This window comes from Sapajus apella, unplaced genomic scaffold (assembly GCF_009761245.1).
Source record: "Sapajus apella isolate SASKATOON/1434 unplaced genomic scaffold, GSC_monkey_1.0 scaffold6, whole genome shotgun sequence".
Lineage (NCBI taxonomy): Eukaryota > Metazoa > Chordata > Mammalia > Primates > Cebidae > Sapajus > Sapajus apella.
This window is the reverse complement of record NW_022436946.1, coordinates 61,386,713-61,405,809: the sequence shown is the minus strand read 5'-3', so window position 1 is coordinate 61,405,809 and position 19,097 is coordinate 61,386,713. Positions and strand designations below refer to the sequence as shown.

At 39.4% G+C, this 19,097-nt stretch overlaps 1 protein-coding gene across 1 annotated transcript; it reads right to left on the bottom strand.

The window, feature by feature from the left end:
* Positions 1-969: 969 nt before the first annotated feature.
* GJB7 (gap junction protein beta 7) lies at positions 970-3,025 on the bottom strand. Its single transcript, XM_032275307.1, has one exon. The coding sequence runs from the start codon at positions 2,883-2,885 to the stop codon at positions 2,079-2,081; it is 807 nt and encodes a 268-aa protein (XP_032131198.1). The 5' UTR covers positions 2,886-3,025; the 3' UTR covers positions 970-2,078.
* Between the last annotated feature and the right edge of the window lie 16,072 nt (positions 3,026-19,097).

The following is a 19,097-nucleotide window of genomic DNA, read 5'->3' as shown; positions in this document are numbered from 1 at the left end:
ATTTACCGACAAGAGAAACAATATGGTACAAATTAACTGCCAATTTCTCTCAGTCAAATACTTTGGGTCCTCACTGACCCCAAGAAAGCCATCAGAATGTTCTCATAGAAAACTCACTTTGTAAATTAAAGTACTACTAACAAGACTCAAGGAATGAAAATCACTCACCTTCCTATTTAAACATCTTCAATTCCATTGCCCTTGCTCACATTACCTTTCAGTTTCTTTTCTATACAAAGTGGAAATGCAAAGAATATATGGCCAAGTAGTTGAACTTTTTTACTTAGGAAGAACTTGTCATAACTGATGTGAAAAGGCTGAGCTCCACCAAAATATCTTTGGCATCAAACTCATCCTCGGACTGAAAAAGTCCCTTGTTTCCATTCCAGTTCTGCATTCTGAAACCCTGTTTTCTAGATTCTGTGCCATGATCAGGGTCTCAAAAACCTTAAATCTATTTACCCACCTGTCATTGTCACACATACACAAAATTCATGGTTACCTGCATCTGTGCAGGCTAGATGTTTTCATGTTAAATGATAAGTGCATGGTGGTAAGCTCAAGTCCAGCAGAGACCTGTGGTATAAATTGAAGAAAGGGGTAAACCACAAATTTCACCTTCCTCTCTGTTATCTAGAACACAGTCCTTAAGATAGAGATAATGACCACTGCTGGTGGGTAGTCTGTAGACCATGCAGTGACCCAGATAACCTTCATTGTGCATGACTTGTAATGAGATTATATTATAAAGACGGCAAGCCATGGAAGATACAACATAATTGGTTTTCAGTTAAAATTACATTTTTATGCCCTGATTTTCTGTTAAATTCCCAAGGGAGAATAATTATTTCTGAGCTATCTTTACCAAGCAGTGTTGCCAATCCTGTTCTAAAGTTGTCAGAACATGTTTTATTTCACAGAATAATCAAACCCACTGCAGTCTAGCAAAGATACCAATGACAGCCAAAGAGCATTGCAAAATACCTTTATTTTTATTCTGGAGAAATGTGCATATGTTAGTGTATTAAATCCAAAGGGAATGTATCTAGACAAATATAGAAAAGTAAAGAAAGTTCTATTCTTCAAGTGATGAACTTGTTAAACATTCTTGCATCACTGTCACAACATAGTACACATTTTACTATCTGTCCTAGAGGAGATATACTAGTAAATTATAGGTAAACTGTGACATACTATACAGTACATAGTGAATTCCTGATTATGAAAGATTCAACAATATGAATATTTACAAAGTATTTCAATGTTTTTTGGTTAAATAGAAGAGTAATTATCGAGTGGGCATGTTCTTTTTCTTTGGCCTCCGGTCCTATCAATGTGTTGCCTTCTGGGGGACCTGTCTTCCCCTCTAACTCTAGAATGCCCCTTTTGGATGTCTACTGGTTCAGGCTTAAGTGGGATACCTCCCAGTAATATTTGTACCTAATTTGGAGACCACCGAAATGACGGCTCTTTCCTTTGCCCTAGTCCACTTGTATCCAAGGATCCCTGAACTGACAAAAGGCCTGGGCTCTGTGGCCTTTTCCCCAGGTAGGGTCTTCCTGTTGAATGTGCCTCTGTGTGCCGCCAGCTGGCTGCTACCCTATCCCACAGTTTCTCCTTTCAGAGATTGAGTAGGACAGGGAGTGGGGCCTTGGCTGCCACTTTGGAAAGATTGCCTGTTCCTTCATTTCAGCTTGGAGGCCATCACATTTGTCTGATGTGCCACTTTTCATATTTTCTGGTTCATTGTGCACAAATTGTAATGAGACAGAAAAAACAGAAAATTGACACAGGGTTTTTTTCTTTTTTTCTTCTTTTTTTTCCTAAGAAATCTAAGCTCTTAAAAGAATCCTGTTAGATTTCTCCATGCTAATTTGCAATTAACTGTTCTACAACAACTCATGTTATCTACCTACTGGAGAACCCTACAACAAAACAATGAGACCTCAGTCTACTGCTCACAACTGACAGCATACTGACCATGTAAAAAATTTCCTCCCAAATGACACTAAGGCTTGCATGCTTTGTCTTCCAACTCAGCTCAGGCCTTGCTGAGTAGGGATGCAGGTCTTCTTTGTTTAACACCCTTGTGTGTCACCAAGTAGCTTTGCTTCAGGTAGCGGGAGTATGTTTATGGCCAAGCATGAATGATGATTCCGAAGTAGGGGAGGGGCCCCTCTCCCACCACATTCAACATATCTGAGGCTGTGGCACTCACACACTGAGGATTTGAGTTTTTTTGCATATTTCTGGAGATAGCACTTAATAAAGCACTTGAAAACCAAAAAGCTCAGTTCAGTGAAATTCAAGACAATACACAAGCATGAGGTGATGACCAAGAAGAAGATGAAGATTGTCTTCTCAGTGGGTTTGGAGATGAAGCAGTCCACAGTGTTGGGACAAGGCTTCAGATCACACTTCATTAGGTAGGGAACACCAAAACCATCATACAGCTTATAAAATAAAACAAGGAAGCCAATTTCAAAACCAGTTTTAACAATGAGGCTGATAAGGTAAGTGTACCATAGGCCCCCATCCATTGTACCTGGGCTGACATAGAGTTTCTTTCTGTGCCTTTTCTCTCTACCCTCATGATAGGCTACATGTAAAACCACCAGAAGGGAAGGTGTGGAGACCATGATCAGTTGTAAGGCCCAAAGTCTGACTTGGGAAATGGGGAAGAAGTTGTCAAAACACACATTTTCACAACCGGGCTGTCTACTGTTGCACTCAAACTCTTTCTGCTCATCTTTCCACACGTGCTCTGCTGCCACCATGTAGACCAGCAAACGGAAAACAAACACGACAACCAGCCAAATCCGTCCAATCCCAGTGGAGTATTTATTTACTCCACTCAGGAGGTCTCTGAGGAACATCCAACTCATGACTTAGGCTCAAAAGAAGGCAAGACTCTGCAAAATAAAACCATTTCATCAGGATTCATTTATTTCTATTCTACAGATCATTTCTACTATTTGAAGGATTATGTAAGTAAGTTACAATTTCTACATTATAACAACTCTGATGGTTTAGGGCTTTCTAAGAATCCCGAAGGATATGCTCTCTTACATATAAGGAGATGATACAACTGGTCCATGGACATAATTAATCCCATGTCCACTTTAATTTGAGATTTGGTTGGTCGTCTATCCACCCCCCACCCTCTACTCCATTTTCAAACAATTCTGTGGTTGGCAAAATCTTTCTAGTTAATTGCTTCTCTCTAAAGATGGTTGGGTCATGTTACTGATATGGATAGGATTAGATATGAATATCAAAGTGATCCTGGTATCTTGAAATGTCCTTCACATGCCAGATTGTTGAAGCTGTAATCTCTACTCATTTTCTCTAATTTGTTAAAGCCCCTCCCAAGCCTTAAGGTTTATTCCCTGCCTCTGCGCCTGTCCCTACTTCCTCTTGGTTCCTATATCCCATATCAGCAGCTCAGCTTGCCACCAATTTGATAATGAAAAGTGAAGCTGTCCAATATAAACTTACATAAACTCTGCTCCCTCATGCTCCAGACTGACATATCCACACACAATTTACCTTCTTTACCCAGTTTGGAAGGAGAGTCTCCCTCTTCTTGCCTCAAAATAATTATTCAAACTCTACATCCCATTCTTAATCTATCAGTCTTCCCTGTTCTATATTCTGTGGTCTTCAACACCCCCATCTCCTTCCTCTCAGCATAGAAATATGCTTAACTGTTGTCCAGTTTTAGTGGGGAAGAGGGAGAATCTCCATAGCTTATCTTGCTGACAGTCTTTCTTCCTTTATCCCTCATTTCTACTTCCTCAACTGTTATTTACTCCTCAACTCAATGAGTCTAGTTTTTCTGCTCATCATCATACTTAACATTTATGCAAAAGTTAGCACTGTTGTGCAACTGTCAAATCTTCTGGACACTTGGATTTTATGTAATTTTCCTGTGACATTTGACACTGTTGCCTGCACTTGTGTTCTATACCACTCTACCCTCTCTTGTTGTTTCACTCCTCCTGATTCTTTCCTCTTCGTTTTTATTGTACAGCTCTTAAGAGTTCTGTCCTTTGGTCCTTTGCTCTTTTCTTACTCTTCATGCTCTCCCTAGAAAATCCCACTCATCCCCATGGATGACTTCTGCTTTCAGCTTCCTGACTCTCCCTAAATCTACATAGCTCCCTGCCTCATGATCGTCATCTAAATGTCTCACAAGAATTCTGAACTGGATACATCTACAACTGAATTTGTTCTCTTCCTTGCCCTTCGCATTCTTATTGAATGGCATTACCAACACCCAAGCTTCCCTCAGAAATCTCATATTCTTCCTAGACTCCTCTCTCATAACCCTTTTTTAATTGCCCACAAAGTTCTTCAGATTCTTCCTAAATATATCTCAAATCCATCTCTAGGTCATTGCTGAAATCTCTGTCACTCCTAAAACTCTCTCACTAGGTTCTATTTCCAGTCTCATCATCTCCTCCCCTTCCCTTCTAGTACATCCCTGATGCTATTTAATTCTCTTAAACTTCTCCCCATCTCTTGCTCTTTTCCCAATAAAAGCTAATAAAAATCTGGAGAGCCTTCTTTTTCATTTCAGTGACATTTTCTTTCTGGCACTGCGTGCTTCCATCTTATTGAACTCCATGGGATGGGCCTGATTCATTGTTTCTTGGGCCCATGATATGCTCAGAACTCTGTTCTGTGATTTTGAGGTGATCTCTCAAAACCACTCTGAAAGGTGGTTTTTGTTTTTTGTCTTTTTATCTTATGGTGATGGTGATTTTGTTCTTTCAAATGAAAAGGCAGACTCAGAAATGAAGCTACTTTCTCAAGGTCAAAAAGTAAGATGCAAAGCAGGGCTCAAGTCTAATTTCCATTATCTGACAGCATGGTTTCTCAACATTGGCACCATACACATTTTGGGTTGATTAATTCTTTGTTTCAGCAGCTGTCCTGTGCATTGTGGAAAGTTTAGCAGTGTCTCTGGCCTCTAGCAGCTAGAAACCAGTAGCAAAACTCCTCCCCTACCACTTGTGACAACCAAAAATGTCTCCATATATTTCCAAATGTCCCCTGTACAGAGGAGACAAAATCTCCCTAGTTGAGAGCCACTGCTTCAACTTTCTGCCATAACCAGTAGATGTACGCTAGAGCTCCAGGCCTGCCACTAATTTACCTTATAATTTCTCAGGTGAAAACCTTGCCTTTTCAGGTCCTGTTTCTTATTGCAATAATTAATATTCTTGGTTTCTGCATAGACTCAGCCAAAAGAAAATCATGGAAATGATGGTGTGAGGGGGACCAGGGAGTTAAGAAAACTGAGAGGTTGTTCCAACAGCACGCATGTCGGGAGCACAACATGTGTTCTCCTACAGAGGAGGCCATATGGAGCAAGCCCACACACTAGAGCCCTGAGAAGACAAATGAAGGCTAAGAGGTATTTTCAGGGAAAACAAAGCTACGTGTACACAATGCCCTATTCACCAGGAAATAAATACTTCAATATCTTTGGTTTTCAGGACACAAACAAAATTGTATTAAATAAAAAGCATTCTTAAGCCTGCCGGAAAGGTTAATGTCTTTATGAATGATTAAAACAAAGCCCCAAAGATTAAAAAGGAAAAAAAAAAGATATTATGTTTCCCTATGACATGTATCATTGGGCATTTGTCCATATTACTCAAGAGGATATTTATGTAATTGTTACAAAACATTTGAAAGTACCATTTTAGAGGTAGGAGTAAGGTAAGAGATGTGTTGCTAAAGAAAGGCAATTAAAAAAAGTGATCTTTGAATAGAATCAGAGGATGATGCCATCAAATGTCAGGCTTATGACTTTTATTTGATAAATGTCCATCCTATTTTCAATTTTTTTTTTTTAGATGGAGTCTCAAAAAAAGACTGTTTGGAGTACATGGCATGATCTCGGCTCACTGCAAACTCTGCCTCCTGGGTTCAAGTGATTCTCCTGCCTCAGCCTCCTGAGTAGCTGGGATTATAGGCACCCGCCACCATGCCCGGCTAATTTTTGTATTTTTAGGAGAGACACGGTTTCACCTTATTGGCCAGGCTGGTCTTGAACTCCTGACGTTGTGATCTGCCTGCCTTGGCCTCCCAAAGTGCTGGAATTATAGGCATGAGCCACTGCACCCAGCCCCTATTTTTCAAATTTTTTTGCTGATGGAAAGACAATGGCATTTCTGGTGGGGAAGTGATACTCTAATGTTAATTCACTTTGGTTTTTTTGTTTGTTTTTTGAGACAGGGTTTGGCCCTGTCATCCAGGCTGGAGTGTAATGGTGTGATCTCAACTCACTGTAACCTCTGCCTCCTAAATTCAAGTGATTCTCCCACCTCAGCCTCCCAGGTAACTGGGACTACAGGCAAGCACCACCACACCCAGCTTATTTTCATGTTTTCAGTAAAGACAGGGTTTCATCATGTTGAGCAGGCTGGTCTTGAACTCTTGGTCTCAAGTGATCGGCCTGCCTTGGCCTCCCAAAGTGCTTCGATTACAGGTGTGAGCCACAGTGCCTAGACTATTTATAATCTCTTAATTGCAATTTTAGGTTCTCTCCTTGTTTTTAATTTATCCCTTTTCTTAAGTTGCCAAGCATCACTTCCAATTTTTTAAGAGTTCCTCTTAATGTTTCAAATGTACCAATTATCCTATAACTTTCTTCTTTTTCTTAAGAAGCAAAGTTAACTTCACAGGAATTTAGATTGGAAAAGTCAATTAATAAAATATTTTCAGCAAAATATTCAATATTCTCAATATTGGGCATAATTTTGGAAAGTTGCAAATTTTCCCCATTTAATTTAAATTAAAATTGAGTGTGGGGAGAAGGTGCTGGAACAACTAGATTTCCACATGCAAAATAATGAAGTTGAACCCCTACCTCACACCATTTAAAAATTAATTCATAATGGACCTACAACCTAAATATAAGAACTGAAACTATAAAACTCTTAGAAGAAAATGTAAGAGCAAATCTTCATAACCTTGGATTTGGAAATGGATTCTTAGATATGACACCCAAAGCATGAGCAACAACAAAAATAGATAAATTGGACTCCATCAAAATTAAAATTTTAATGCACAAAAGAACACTACCAAGAAAGTAAAAACACAACTTATAGAAACTGAGAAAATATTTGCAAACAATATGTCTAATATGGGTGTAATATCTAGAATATGTAGAAACTACTAAAATTCAAAACAAAAAGACAAACTAATTTTAAAATGGGCAAAAGATTTGAGTAGACATTTCTCCAAAGAAGATACACAGTGGGCAATAAGCACATGAAAAAGTGTTCAACATTATTAGTAGGGAAATGGAAATCAAAACTACAATGAGACACCACTTTGCACTTACTAGGATGACTATAACTTAAAAAACAAAACCACAAGTGTTGGTGAGAGAAATGTGGAGAAATTGGAACACTTTTACTTTGCTGGTGGGAATGTAAAATGTTGCAGCCACTGTAGAAAACAGTTTTGCAGTTTCATAGGATTACCATATGACCCAGCAATTCCACTCTTAGATATATACCCAAAAGAATTGAAAACAGAGACTCAAGTAGATCCATGTACTCAAATGTTCATTGCAGCATTATTCTCAATAGCCAACAGGTGGAAGCAACACAAGTGTCTGTCAACAGATGGATGGATAAACAAAATGTGGTTTGTACATGCATTACTCAAGCATAAAAAAGGATAACGTTCTGATATATGCAACAGAATAGATTAACCTGGAAGCCCTTATATCAAGTGAAAGAAGCCAGTCACAAAAGGACAAGCATCGTATGATTCCATTTATATGAAATATCTAGAATAGGCAAATTAATAGAGACAGAAAGTAAATTAGAGATTACTAAGGGCTAAGGAAAGGAGAATGGGAAGTCAATGTTTAATTATTACAGAGTTTCTGTCGGGGGTAATGAAAGTTTTAGAAATAGATTGTAGTGATAGTTGTATGGCATTGTGATGTAATTAATGCCACTGAATTATACACTTAAAACCAATTAAAATGGTAAATTTTATGTCATTTATAGTTCACCACAATTAAAAAGTTAAAAAAAAAGTGAGAGGAAGCCTATTTAAAATATAAGGAGACTGGCAGGACACAGTGGCTCATGCCTGTAATTCCAGCACTTTGGGAGGCTGAGGCTGGCAAATCACCTGAGGTCAGGAGTTAGAGACCAGCCAGGCCAACATGGTGAAACCCTGTATTTACTAAAAATATGAAAATTAGCCGGGCATGATGGCAGGTCCCTGTAATCCCAGCTACTTGAGAGGCTGAAGCAGGAGAATTGCTTGAACCTGGGAGGTGGAGGTTGCAGTGAAATCATGCCACTGCACTCCAGCCTGGGCAACAGAGTGAGACCCCATTTCAAAAACAAAAACAAAAAACACCACCACCACCAAAAACAAAAATAAATGTGATTATATATATTTAAGATATACAACATGATGTTATGGAATACATGGGGCCTATATAAGCTGAACATTTAAAGAGAACAGTTTGTTTAGGGAGTAGAGATAGGGACAAAAGAAAGGACAACAAAATGTGAATAATACTTTTGTGCATTATCCATATTTTTTCAATAAGGGTATATAAAATCAAATCTGAAAAAAAATAAACCTAATAAGAAACAGTATGAAATCAGAGACCTATCACTCTTTCATACGTGTATATTTGGTTCAACAATTGAAGAAAGCTGTTTATAGAATAATGTTTACAAAGCCAGCCAATTAACAAACATCTGTTATAAAATCATATAGTGAATCCTTTTAAATCTTTCTTGCCTCTGCATGTATGTCAGTGACTCCCACATTACCTATCTCCAGTGCGGACCTGTCAGCTCCGACTTTCAGCTGCCTTCTTGTCATCTCCACTAGGATGTCATCTCTTTAACTAATATTCAATAGTGAAATCCTGCCGGTACTTTCTTCACTTTCTTTCTCACATCCAAAGCACTGATCCTTCTCAGTGTTCTCTGCCTCAGTAAACTGCAACACCATCTGCCCAAGTGTTGAGGCCAGAAACTTGGAAGTCATTCATCCTTCTCTCTGCCTCAATCCCCACATCCAGACTATATTCAAGGCCAAAGTTTTTACCCTTGAAATACATACCAAAACTTTTCACTCTTTTCATCTGCACTTCCACCACTCGAATCCAAGCCACATTTATCTCCTGCCTGGAACACCATAATAGCTTCCTGTCACTCCTTTTCTCATTCTTGCCCCCTCCAACCCATTATCCGTTCCATAGCCAGATGAACTTTTAAAATGGAGACTATTCTCATTTCTCTGCCCTACCATGGCTTTCTATTGCATAGAGGGTAGAGGGGAAAAGGCCAAACACTTACCTGGACAACAGAAGCCTGTGTAGTTGTGTCCTTGCCTGCATCTCTAACCTCGTCTTGCATATCTCCAAAGGATACTGGACTCCAAACATGCTTTCCTTGTTTCAGTTTCTCCTTTAGACACTACATCCATTCTGTTCCTCAATCCTGCAATACTCTGTTCCCCTTAACCTGAATCAGAGTGGCTTCCCTGGACCCCACTAATCTAAATTAGGTTTTCCTTGGTATTCTTGTTCATTATGTTGGCATTTTTCCTTCATGCCACTTGTAAGTTGTAATCATAAACTTGTTTATGTGATTAACATCTGTACAGATCACATGTGCTTTAAGAGAAGGAACTACAGTTGTCAGATCAAACAAGTAAAAATGTAGAATTCGCAGGAAATTTTGAATTTCAGATACTACACATAACAATTGTTTGATTCTTATTACACCAATTTACCAAGCAACCTTCTGAGTAATATTTTCTTGCTGAAATTGTTTATTCTGTGCAAGGAAGTCCTCCTGAGATTAGATACAAGAGTTCCAGTTGCTGGAGATGCATTTTATAAATCAGGCTCTCTGGGCTTGGCTCATGTGGATGAATCACTTAGAATAGATTAAACTCTGAGTAGACAATACAACTGACTTTCTGAACTTTTGGAACTGAGTGCCAGTTCCGACTGTGGTGACACTGTTGAGACCCCTGTAGAGCAGCTCGCTCGTTCTTCTCTTATTGCAGGATTGAGCTTTGCCACACTGGCAACTTCTCCCCCAACACAGAAGGCTTTACTTCCTGCGAGGTTCAGGCAATGTCAAGCTGGCCTCTGGGAGGAAGACAGGCAAGGCTACCCTGCATAAATACTGTCCAAAAATCGCTTGCACTGCTGGGAGCCGGAGAGCTGCTTCATAATCCCCCAAAAGTGCTGTTTTGGAACTTGTGCTTCAGGAGCACTAGATTTCCAATTGCCTTGTAGACTGCCAGCAACACTCCCTGAAAAATTCATCAACCTTCATACCCAGCTCCTTTCAACTCTTAGTAACAATTTTGCTCATCCTTGGGCACTTGACCATTTCTTCAGATTTTCACAGCATCTCATCCAATGCTTACCTCCATCCTCAATAGTGGGCAGGATGTATGGTACAACTTTCAATTTAGCGATGGAAAAACTGAAACCCAGAGAGGTAGGAGACTCATCCAACACTTCCAATAAGTCAGTAGCAAATCCAGCAGTAGAAGAACCCAAATTCTTCATGGCTAATCTCTACTCTCTCTTGAGTGCTGAATTCTCTGGTCCATTCATAACTCTGTTCTATCTTGCACACAAATCATTTGACCCCTAAAGAAAAGTGTTTCCCTCTCATGGGCATCGTTCCACCTCTGGGTCCTGTTGTGCCTGCTGACACTAGCAAACTCTTTAATTCCCGGTTTGAATACAAGGCAATTTTATTTTTGAGCATGGCCTATTTGGAAACAGTATTTCCCAAACCCAGGATCTGTGGCCCCCTGAGGGTTTGTTGTTATATTCTCAAGTGTCTACAAGAAGTTTATATGTACGTTGTTATCCCTAAGCTTTTAAAAAACAAACACAGGCCAGGCACGGTGGCTCATGCCTGTAATCCCAGCTCTTTGGGAGGCCGAGGAAGACAGATCACAAGGTCAACAGATTGAGACCATCCTGGCCAACATGGTGAAACCCCATCTCTACTAAAAATACAAAAAAAATTAGCTGCATGTGGTGGTGCCTGCCTATAGTCTCAGCTACTTGGGAGGCTGAGGCAGGAGAATTGCTTGAACCCGGAAGGCAGAGGCTGCAGTGAGCCAAGACTGAGCCACTGCACTCCAGCCTGGCGACAGAGGGAGACCCCATCTCAAACAAGCAAACAAATAAACACACACAGAAAAGCAAAAAAATTGAATGACCAGCTCATATTTCAGGACTGCCAGAGGATTTCAGCATTGTGCACTTACATTTATGAGAGTTCAGCAAACTACACAGCACTCAGGCCCAATACAGTCTACCACCTGTTTTGTAATTAACACTTTTTAAGACCCAGCCATGCCTAGATGTTTACTGTTGTTGATGGCTGCTTTCATGCTAGAACTGCAGTGTTGAGTAGTTGCGACAGAGACAGTATGGCCCTCAAAACCTAAAATATTTATTATCTGGCCCTTTGCACAAAACATTTGCATTGTACTTAAAATCATACTGGAACCAAGTACCAGAACTTTAATTATCTCAGCCTATGAGAAACAACACATAATGGGTATGCTCAAGAGAAAGTCAAATAAATGAAGCCACGAGGGGTAGATATACAGCAGGAATGAAGCCTGCAAATAGTTTAATTGGAGACAAAAGGTAGCCAACAAACAAGCCGTCAGCTGGCCCACAGAACAGGTGAGCCCAGCTTCAAAGATTCAGGCTTCTATAGTCAGTAGCTGGTTCTCTCAATGAGTAGTGATTTAGTTTCAGCAAAATGATATCTTTTGTCTGCTAAACTTTAATTATTTTAATTGTGTTGGTTTCGTAATGTTCAATTTTTATTTTGTAAATATAGATACATAAGAGCCATAAATCTACATGTAGTTTTAGGTTTTATACGTGTAAATAATTGTATGTAAAAAAAAAAATTTTCGACACTGGGAATCCATGAAATACTGAGTACAAAGAACAGTATCCACATAGGCCAACACCTGTGCATACACACCACTTGCAAGGTTTTTAAATTTCCTGTATAAGCATTGCCATTTTTAGAGAATCTCCTATTAGAAACAGTGCTATAGCTGTCCTCCATCCACACAGAAAATGTCCCTAGAAGGTCCTGGACTGCTCCTCTGTGCCTCTCCTTGCTGCTCATTCACAGCAGCCCTCACACTCTTTGCTCAGGCTTGGCATTCTTTCTCGGCTACAGCCTCTGAAAGCCTGAGAGTCAACCACACATTCCACATAGGCAATCTTATTTCGTGGCAGCTTATCTAGAAAGAGCCCGTGTGATGCAGCACAAAATTGGATGGCAGTATGACGAGGTTTGCAATAATTTAGATAACTTCTCTCGCTGAAACTTTTTTAAAAGAAGTATTAACTACCCAATTACAAGAAGTGCAATTTTCCCATTAAATAGACAAATCCTATCATAAGAGAAATAAGCTTAACTTACCTCTTGACACGGATGTGGAGATTAAGAAGAGATCCAGTCAGTTGCTCATTTGATTTATAAAAGCATGAGTTGATTATGTTGTTTCCCTGAGAGCAAACTAGTGCTTTAAGCCCAGGAAAATGGTTTCCAAGGTAGTGTAAGCCAAACAGGTGTAACCTGATCATTTGTTTTGGCTCATAACTTAGATGAGAATTCTTGGGTCTCTGCTGTTTTCAATATATATTGAAAGAGAACTGAAACTGGAAAAAATCCAAAGTCACTCATATACACACAGTTCATTGAATATTCCTTTGTATAAAACCTTGCTATCATCCACACAAAGAAGCTGGAAGAATGAGAATGTGTTTCATCTCTTTAAATGACTTTCCACCATTTTACCAAAAGCTATCTACAAAAATTCAATGAGCAAGATAACAAGTTAATTTATGTTTGATGAGCTTAATTTAACTTCACTTCACATGTCCTATTCTTGGAATTCCAAAAAGTAAAAGGGCATAGTTTTCATTTTCATATTTTTAGTAAATGTATACTATTATGAAAAAAAATCTAATAGTATAGCAGTAGAGAGAAAAGTAAAAATCACATTCCCAACCCCAGAAATCATTGATAACAAACATTTTCTGTGTATATAAAAAACAGATGAGATAGAGATTTAAAGTACTTTATCCTTTTATGGAACCATTTCTAGGCATGAGATCATCTAAAATTGAAGATATGTAGAAATGAAAACAAAATGATTTCCTCTTGGAATGAGAATAGCTTAGAAAGAGAATTTTACAGTTGGAAATGTTTTAGATGGCATGAAATTGAACACCTTCATTCCTTCATTTTAGAGATGAGAAAACATAACCACAGGGAGTAGCCTGCTTTAGGTCTCAGAGCCAGCATGAAAAGCACAGAAAGGAGCTCTGGAAATGAAACGCACATCTCAGAGCTTTTTTCTTCAAGTTACTATATCCACATCCACAAACCATGTGAGTTTCAGTGCAGTTCTCTCTGGTTGCTCTTCACATTCACATCCCTTGGAATTATTCCATATGTCCATATATGCAATCCAAAATCCAAAGAAGAATGCAGTTTATTTTTTAAATCATCAATCTGTATTATTAGTTATGTTACTGGGAAATTACTAGACAAATTTTTTCCATATTCAATAAAGCATATGTTGCTTTGTTTTCTGGGTTTTTGTTTTGTTTTGTTGTTGTTGTTGTTGTTTTTACAGAGATCTCAGGATTCCAGAATATCAATCCAGTTCCCAGTTCCCAAAGTGCCACAATCGTAATAAGATCCCAAAGTCTTGTCTCTGGAATTGCTCATCCCCTTCAGTTTCCACTCCTTTGTTTATTATTAGCACTCATCAAACTTTATCCATGATCTTAAAACATCATCTGTTTGTACTAAGACACCTGCTGCTAGGAGCAGCTGGACTGAGGATGTTTGTTGTGCCACAACCTTGAAGGTGACTGTACTGAAGCCCCGGGCGCTGATGATTCAGAGAATCCCAGCCTTCTGAAAATGTCACCACTAACCCAAACAAAGGTAGCATGCAAAAATCCAGTATGACAGAGGTGTAATTTTCCAGACAAAGATCCCTTCAGAATCTTGCAGTATCTCACACAGAAGCTGGAAGAAGGAGAAATTACCAGGGGCTGGGGTCATTCAGAAGAGGCTCTATAGAGAGCAGGATACAAGTTGGATCTTTATGGAAAGAGAGGCATTAACATGGGCATATTATGGATACAGTGCCTCTGCTACACTTTTGACAAAGGGATTTAATTCTTCCACCTCCATCTTTGGTTTGGGTTCTCCCAAACCAAATATAATAATGACCACAGAAAGAGCGGAGTATTGTAATAGAAAATAACACCATATTGAAGTCAAAAGGCTAAAGGTAAAGCGAAATAAGAAAGGCAGAACGGGAGAAAGGATAAAATAAATATTATAAGCCCTGTTCTTCTCTGCTCCTTTTGGATTTTGATTTTAATAGCTTCCTCTTCAGCGTGAGTATGCGGCCTTGCAAGACAATCAGCAAGTGCACAGCCCAGAACAGACAAAGGCAGTGTAAGCCAGAGCTTTACTTACTGGTGTGTCCCTTCTGGATGAAATACACAAGGGTGGGGGCTGCAAGAAGACACATCTAAGTGATCACTCCATTAAGAAAGACCATGGAGTTGTGTTGAATGCAGATGCCATATGAGAAAAACATGGTCAAGGTTCTAAGCATTAGCACCAGAGCTGGCTGCAGTGACAGAAGTCATAAGTACTCCTATGCACCGGGAACCATCACACATGTAGAGCTGTGATTTGAACTTGACCTTTATTTCTCAACAGCATCCCTCCCAAGAGCAGCCAGGGATTCTGGTCTTTTTGCACTGGTTAAAGGGAGTTGGAACACTGTGTTTTGTTCTGGCCTGAATAGGGCCTTTGACAAACTCAAGTAGATCTAAAAAGACAGTGACCAGGGTAATGAGGACATCTCTAACTGTGACATAGAAAGAAGGATTGTAGTAACTTGAAATGTTTCACCTGGAGAGCAAGGTGCAGTGGAGTTACTTATCAGAATTTGGTGTCATTTCTAGTTCCAGGTTTGTTTGTTTTCCCCTCGATATTCCATAGACTCTGAGTTCAAACAAACTGGGCTTGGAATCCTGGACTTATTCCTTACTTGATTTTGTGGCCTTGCTCAGGATACTTCACTTCTCTAAGCTTCCATTTCCTTGTCTGCAAAATGGGGAAAGCATCTTATAATGGTTAAATGAAACCACAGCTGCTCAATGGATGACAGCTATCATGATCAACCCAAGCAACACTGACCTTGGGTTGTATAATTTCCTGGCAAAAAAAAAAAAAATGGCATAAGAAATGAGAGAAATATGCGTAGATTTGGGGGGAAAAACAACTACCTTTTGTTCTGGGCATCAACACACTTATGGGGTGGGCTGCCTCCACATCTCAGCACAATTACTTTTTGGTACAAATTGGAACATAAGATACCTACATGAAGAAGGAAGTGCCTGGCAATTTTCAGTTATGCCAGTAGCAGGAGATGATTATAGCATCTAGAGCAATTCCAGGAATGCAATAAGCATTGCTTAGTAATGATTGACATTTGTGACATCAACTCTGTCAAGTGACAAGTGTTTTTGAGGTTTCCTGTTCAGGGAGAAATAGGGTGAAGGGCTCTGTGCCTTCAGCTGCTGCCTCTTCTTGTGCCATAGTTGGTTCACCCATCTTCTGATGGATATAGGAAGGATGGACAGAAAATACTCTGTAAGTACAGAATATTTGAGGGGCATAGAAATGGTCACATTTCAGCACCATTTCTATATCTAAAGTGAGTTTTCAACCTTTTTCAAATGAATACGTGAGTTCTGTCTTCTTGATTTTAATCACAGTTCATTCCTGCCTGGCAGCCCAGTGGCATGAAGGGCCTTGCCCCACACCATGGCTGACTGTCAGCAGAGCCACCGCTCTGGTCCCAGCCAGATACCATGACTCCTCCCAGTAATTGAAAGGGCTCACATTTTCAGTATTTTCACTTAAAGCATTAAATATTTTATAAGCAATTTCCATGTCCAAGAAATATTTTGAGATATTATTTTTCCTAAGAAAGAAGAACTCACATATTACCTCACATCAATTTAGCTGCCACTGCCTCAGACCTTTCAGGGTTTGACAGAGCTCTAAGTTGGTGCATGCCTGTGCCTCTAGCCCTAATTTTCTTGTTGTTGAGTCTACAAATAAAAAGCCATATTTCACTCTTCAGCATTTTGTGGATCTTCAGAAAACAAGTGTGCAGTATCAAAAAACATTTAGAGGCAACTTGTGTATTTGTTGTATACACAGTACAACAGTTATTGTAGTCATGTGACAGATAAGTCTAGGATTTTATCTTGCTCCTTCCTTATTTGAGTTTGCTTAAAAAAAATAACAGTGTGTGCACATGGATGTTAATGCAGGTGCTGAAAAACCAACAACAAACTGATCTCCACCAACTTTTGCCAAATAAACAATTCTTAACCACTTACATACCCCTAAGAAGAATCCTATTTTAAGAGTTAAATTTTACTTTATTTATTTATTTGGAGATAGAGTCTCACTCTGTTGCCCCGGCTGAAGTGCAATGGCATGGTCTCGGCTCACTGCAACCTCTGCCTCCTGGGTTCAAGCAGTTCTCCTGCCTCAGCCTCCCAAGTAGCTGGGATTACAGGGACCTGCCACCATGCCAGGCTAATTTTTTGTATTTTTAGTAGAGACTGAGTTTCACCATGCTAGCCATGCTGATCTTGAACTCCTGATCTTGTGATCACCCCTCATCGGCATCCCAAAGCACTGGGATTACAGTCATGAGCCACTGTACACAGCCAAGAGTTAAATTTTATATAGAGACATAAACGCAGGCAATAGAATCCTATTTTAGAAAATTTATATAAATCCTTATACTTTAAGTGTAATCTGGAGATTAATATATGAAACATAAATATGTACATAAGTAATGATTTCCCATCTAGAGCGATTGGGATAGACTCATTGCAACTGTACCTTTATTATGTCCTCAGGAATTGTCGGCCTAGTTATCTGGCAATAATGTGAAAGCATTGGGTAACAGCGTCTGACAGGCAATAGGTATTTGATGAATGTTAGTTTGATTTAAGGTTAAAGGGGCAAAGTATTAAATAATATTACAAGTGTACTGGACTGAAGACTTGGCAGGAAAGAGAGAAAGGATTTGGGGAATAAATAATAGTGCTCTTTTTTTTTTTTCCTTTGAAAGCAATATTAAATATTTTATTATTTTTTTATTATTTATTTTTATTTTTATATATTTTTTTATTTTTTTCCCCATTTATTTATTTTATTGCATTTCAGGTTTTGGGGTACATGTGAAGAACATGCAAGATTGTTTCATAGGTACACATGTGGCAGTGTGATTTGCTGCCTTCCTCCCCATCACCTACATCTGGCATCTCTCCCCCTGCTATCTCTCCCCAGCTCCCCACCCCCCACCCTCCCTCCCCTATTTCCCCCCAACTGACCCCAGTGTGTAGTGCTTCCCTCCCTGTGTCCATGTGTTCTCATTGTTCAACACCCACCTATGAGTGAGAACATGCGGTATTTGATCTTCTGCTCTTCCATCAAAAACGATGAGTTTGTGTCCTTTGTAGGGACATGAATAGTGCTCTTTTGTTCCTCCCTCAGGAAGTCCTACTGATATGAGACTATTAGGGGTAGGGGTTTGATGTGGTACTGAATCTCTCCAAGATCATATGTATGAATTTATATAATTTATATAAAGGGAAAAGACCTAGCCCTCTTTTCTTGGTCTGCGATTATTTCAGAGCCCACATTCTAAATTAGCTAACTCTTTGCAGGGGGTGATCTTTAATAATATTTAAATGCAAGGTAGATTTACCCTGAAGCTAATGAAGTTAAGCTTCATGGCCCTTGCAAGGCCCTGGGAAGGGCCTGGGCAGTATGTTTTCATAGTAACATGTTTCTGTAAAATCTGCAAATACATTTTAACCATAATCCATCAAAAACAGCTATCTCTTTCTACTCTAACTTCTCCTTCATTGTACTTTCCCTCCTATCAGATAGAGTTGGAGAGGCCACAGGACCCAACTAAGGGTTTGAGTAAGCTAATTTGGGCTTAGTTTTGATTTAGTGAGGCGTATTTGTGCGGTTCACATTCATTCATGTTTACAGTTGATTTATGGCTAAGTGTTATGGTATAGGGGTGGCTTCCAAGATTCATCCTACCTCCCACTGTGCTGACTCACCCAGTGTTGTAACCAAAGGAGCAGAGATCAATGTCTCATTGCAATTTGAATGTGTCCAGTGCTACCCAGCATCAAAAGGATGTGAGCTTGGAGGAGAAACATATCAAGGCAGATTTTAGTCTGTGGAAAAATCTTCCAAATATGGAGAAACTTAATGGAAGTTTTCCCCAAATTTTTCATTCCCAGTATAAATATTATTAGTAGAAAGTAATCAGAAAAAAATGTGATGATCAGAAAGTAATACATTAAAAGTTATTAATAATAAAAAGCGGGCCGGGCGTGGTGGCTCACACCTGTAATCCCAGCACTTTGGGAGGCCGAGGCGGGTGGATCACGAGGTCAAGAGATCGAGACCATCCTGGTCAACATGGTGAAACCCCATCTCTACTAAAAATACAAAAAATTAGCTGGGCATAGTGGCATGTGCCTGTAATCCCAGCTACTCAGGAGGCTGAGGCAGGAGAATTGCCTGAACCCAGGAGACGGAGGTTCTGGTGAGCCGAGATCGCGCCATTGCACTCCAGCCTGGGTAACGAGCGAGACTCCACCTCAAAAAAAAAAAAATAATAATAATAATAATAATAAAAAGCACATTTTAAACAACTATGCTGAAGAAATGTCTGAATTATTTTTGTTGATTCTCTAGAGAAAATTTAACAAAGTTATTGTCACATGAAAAGGCAATTGAATATATATAGACAATGAAAGTTCCTTAAGGAATTTAGTTTAGAAGATGATAGAAACATTTTTAGGCTTCCACAAATGATTACAGCGTCCTGAGGCAAGAGCTTCTGGGAGGATGAGCGCTGAGTCAGTGGTGCTCCTC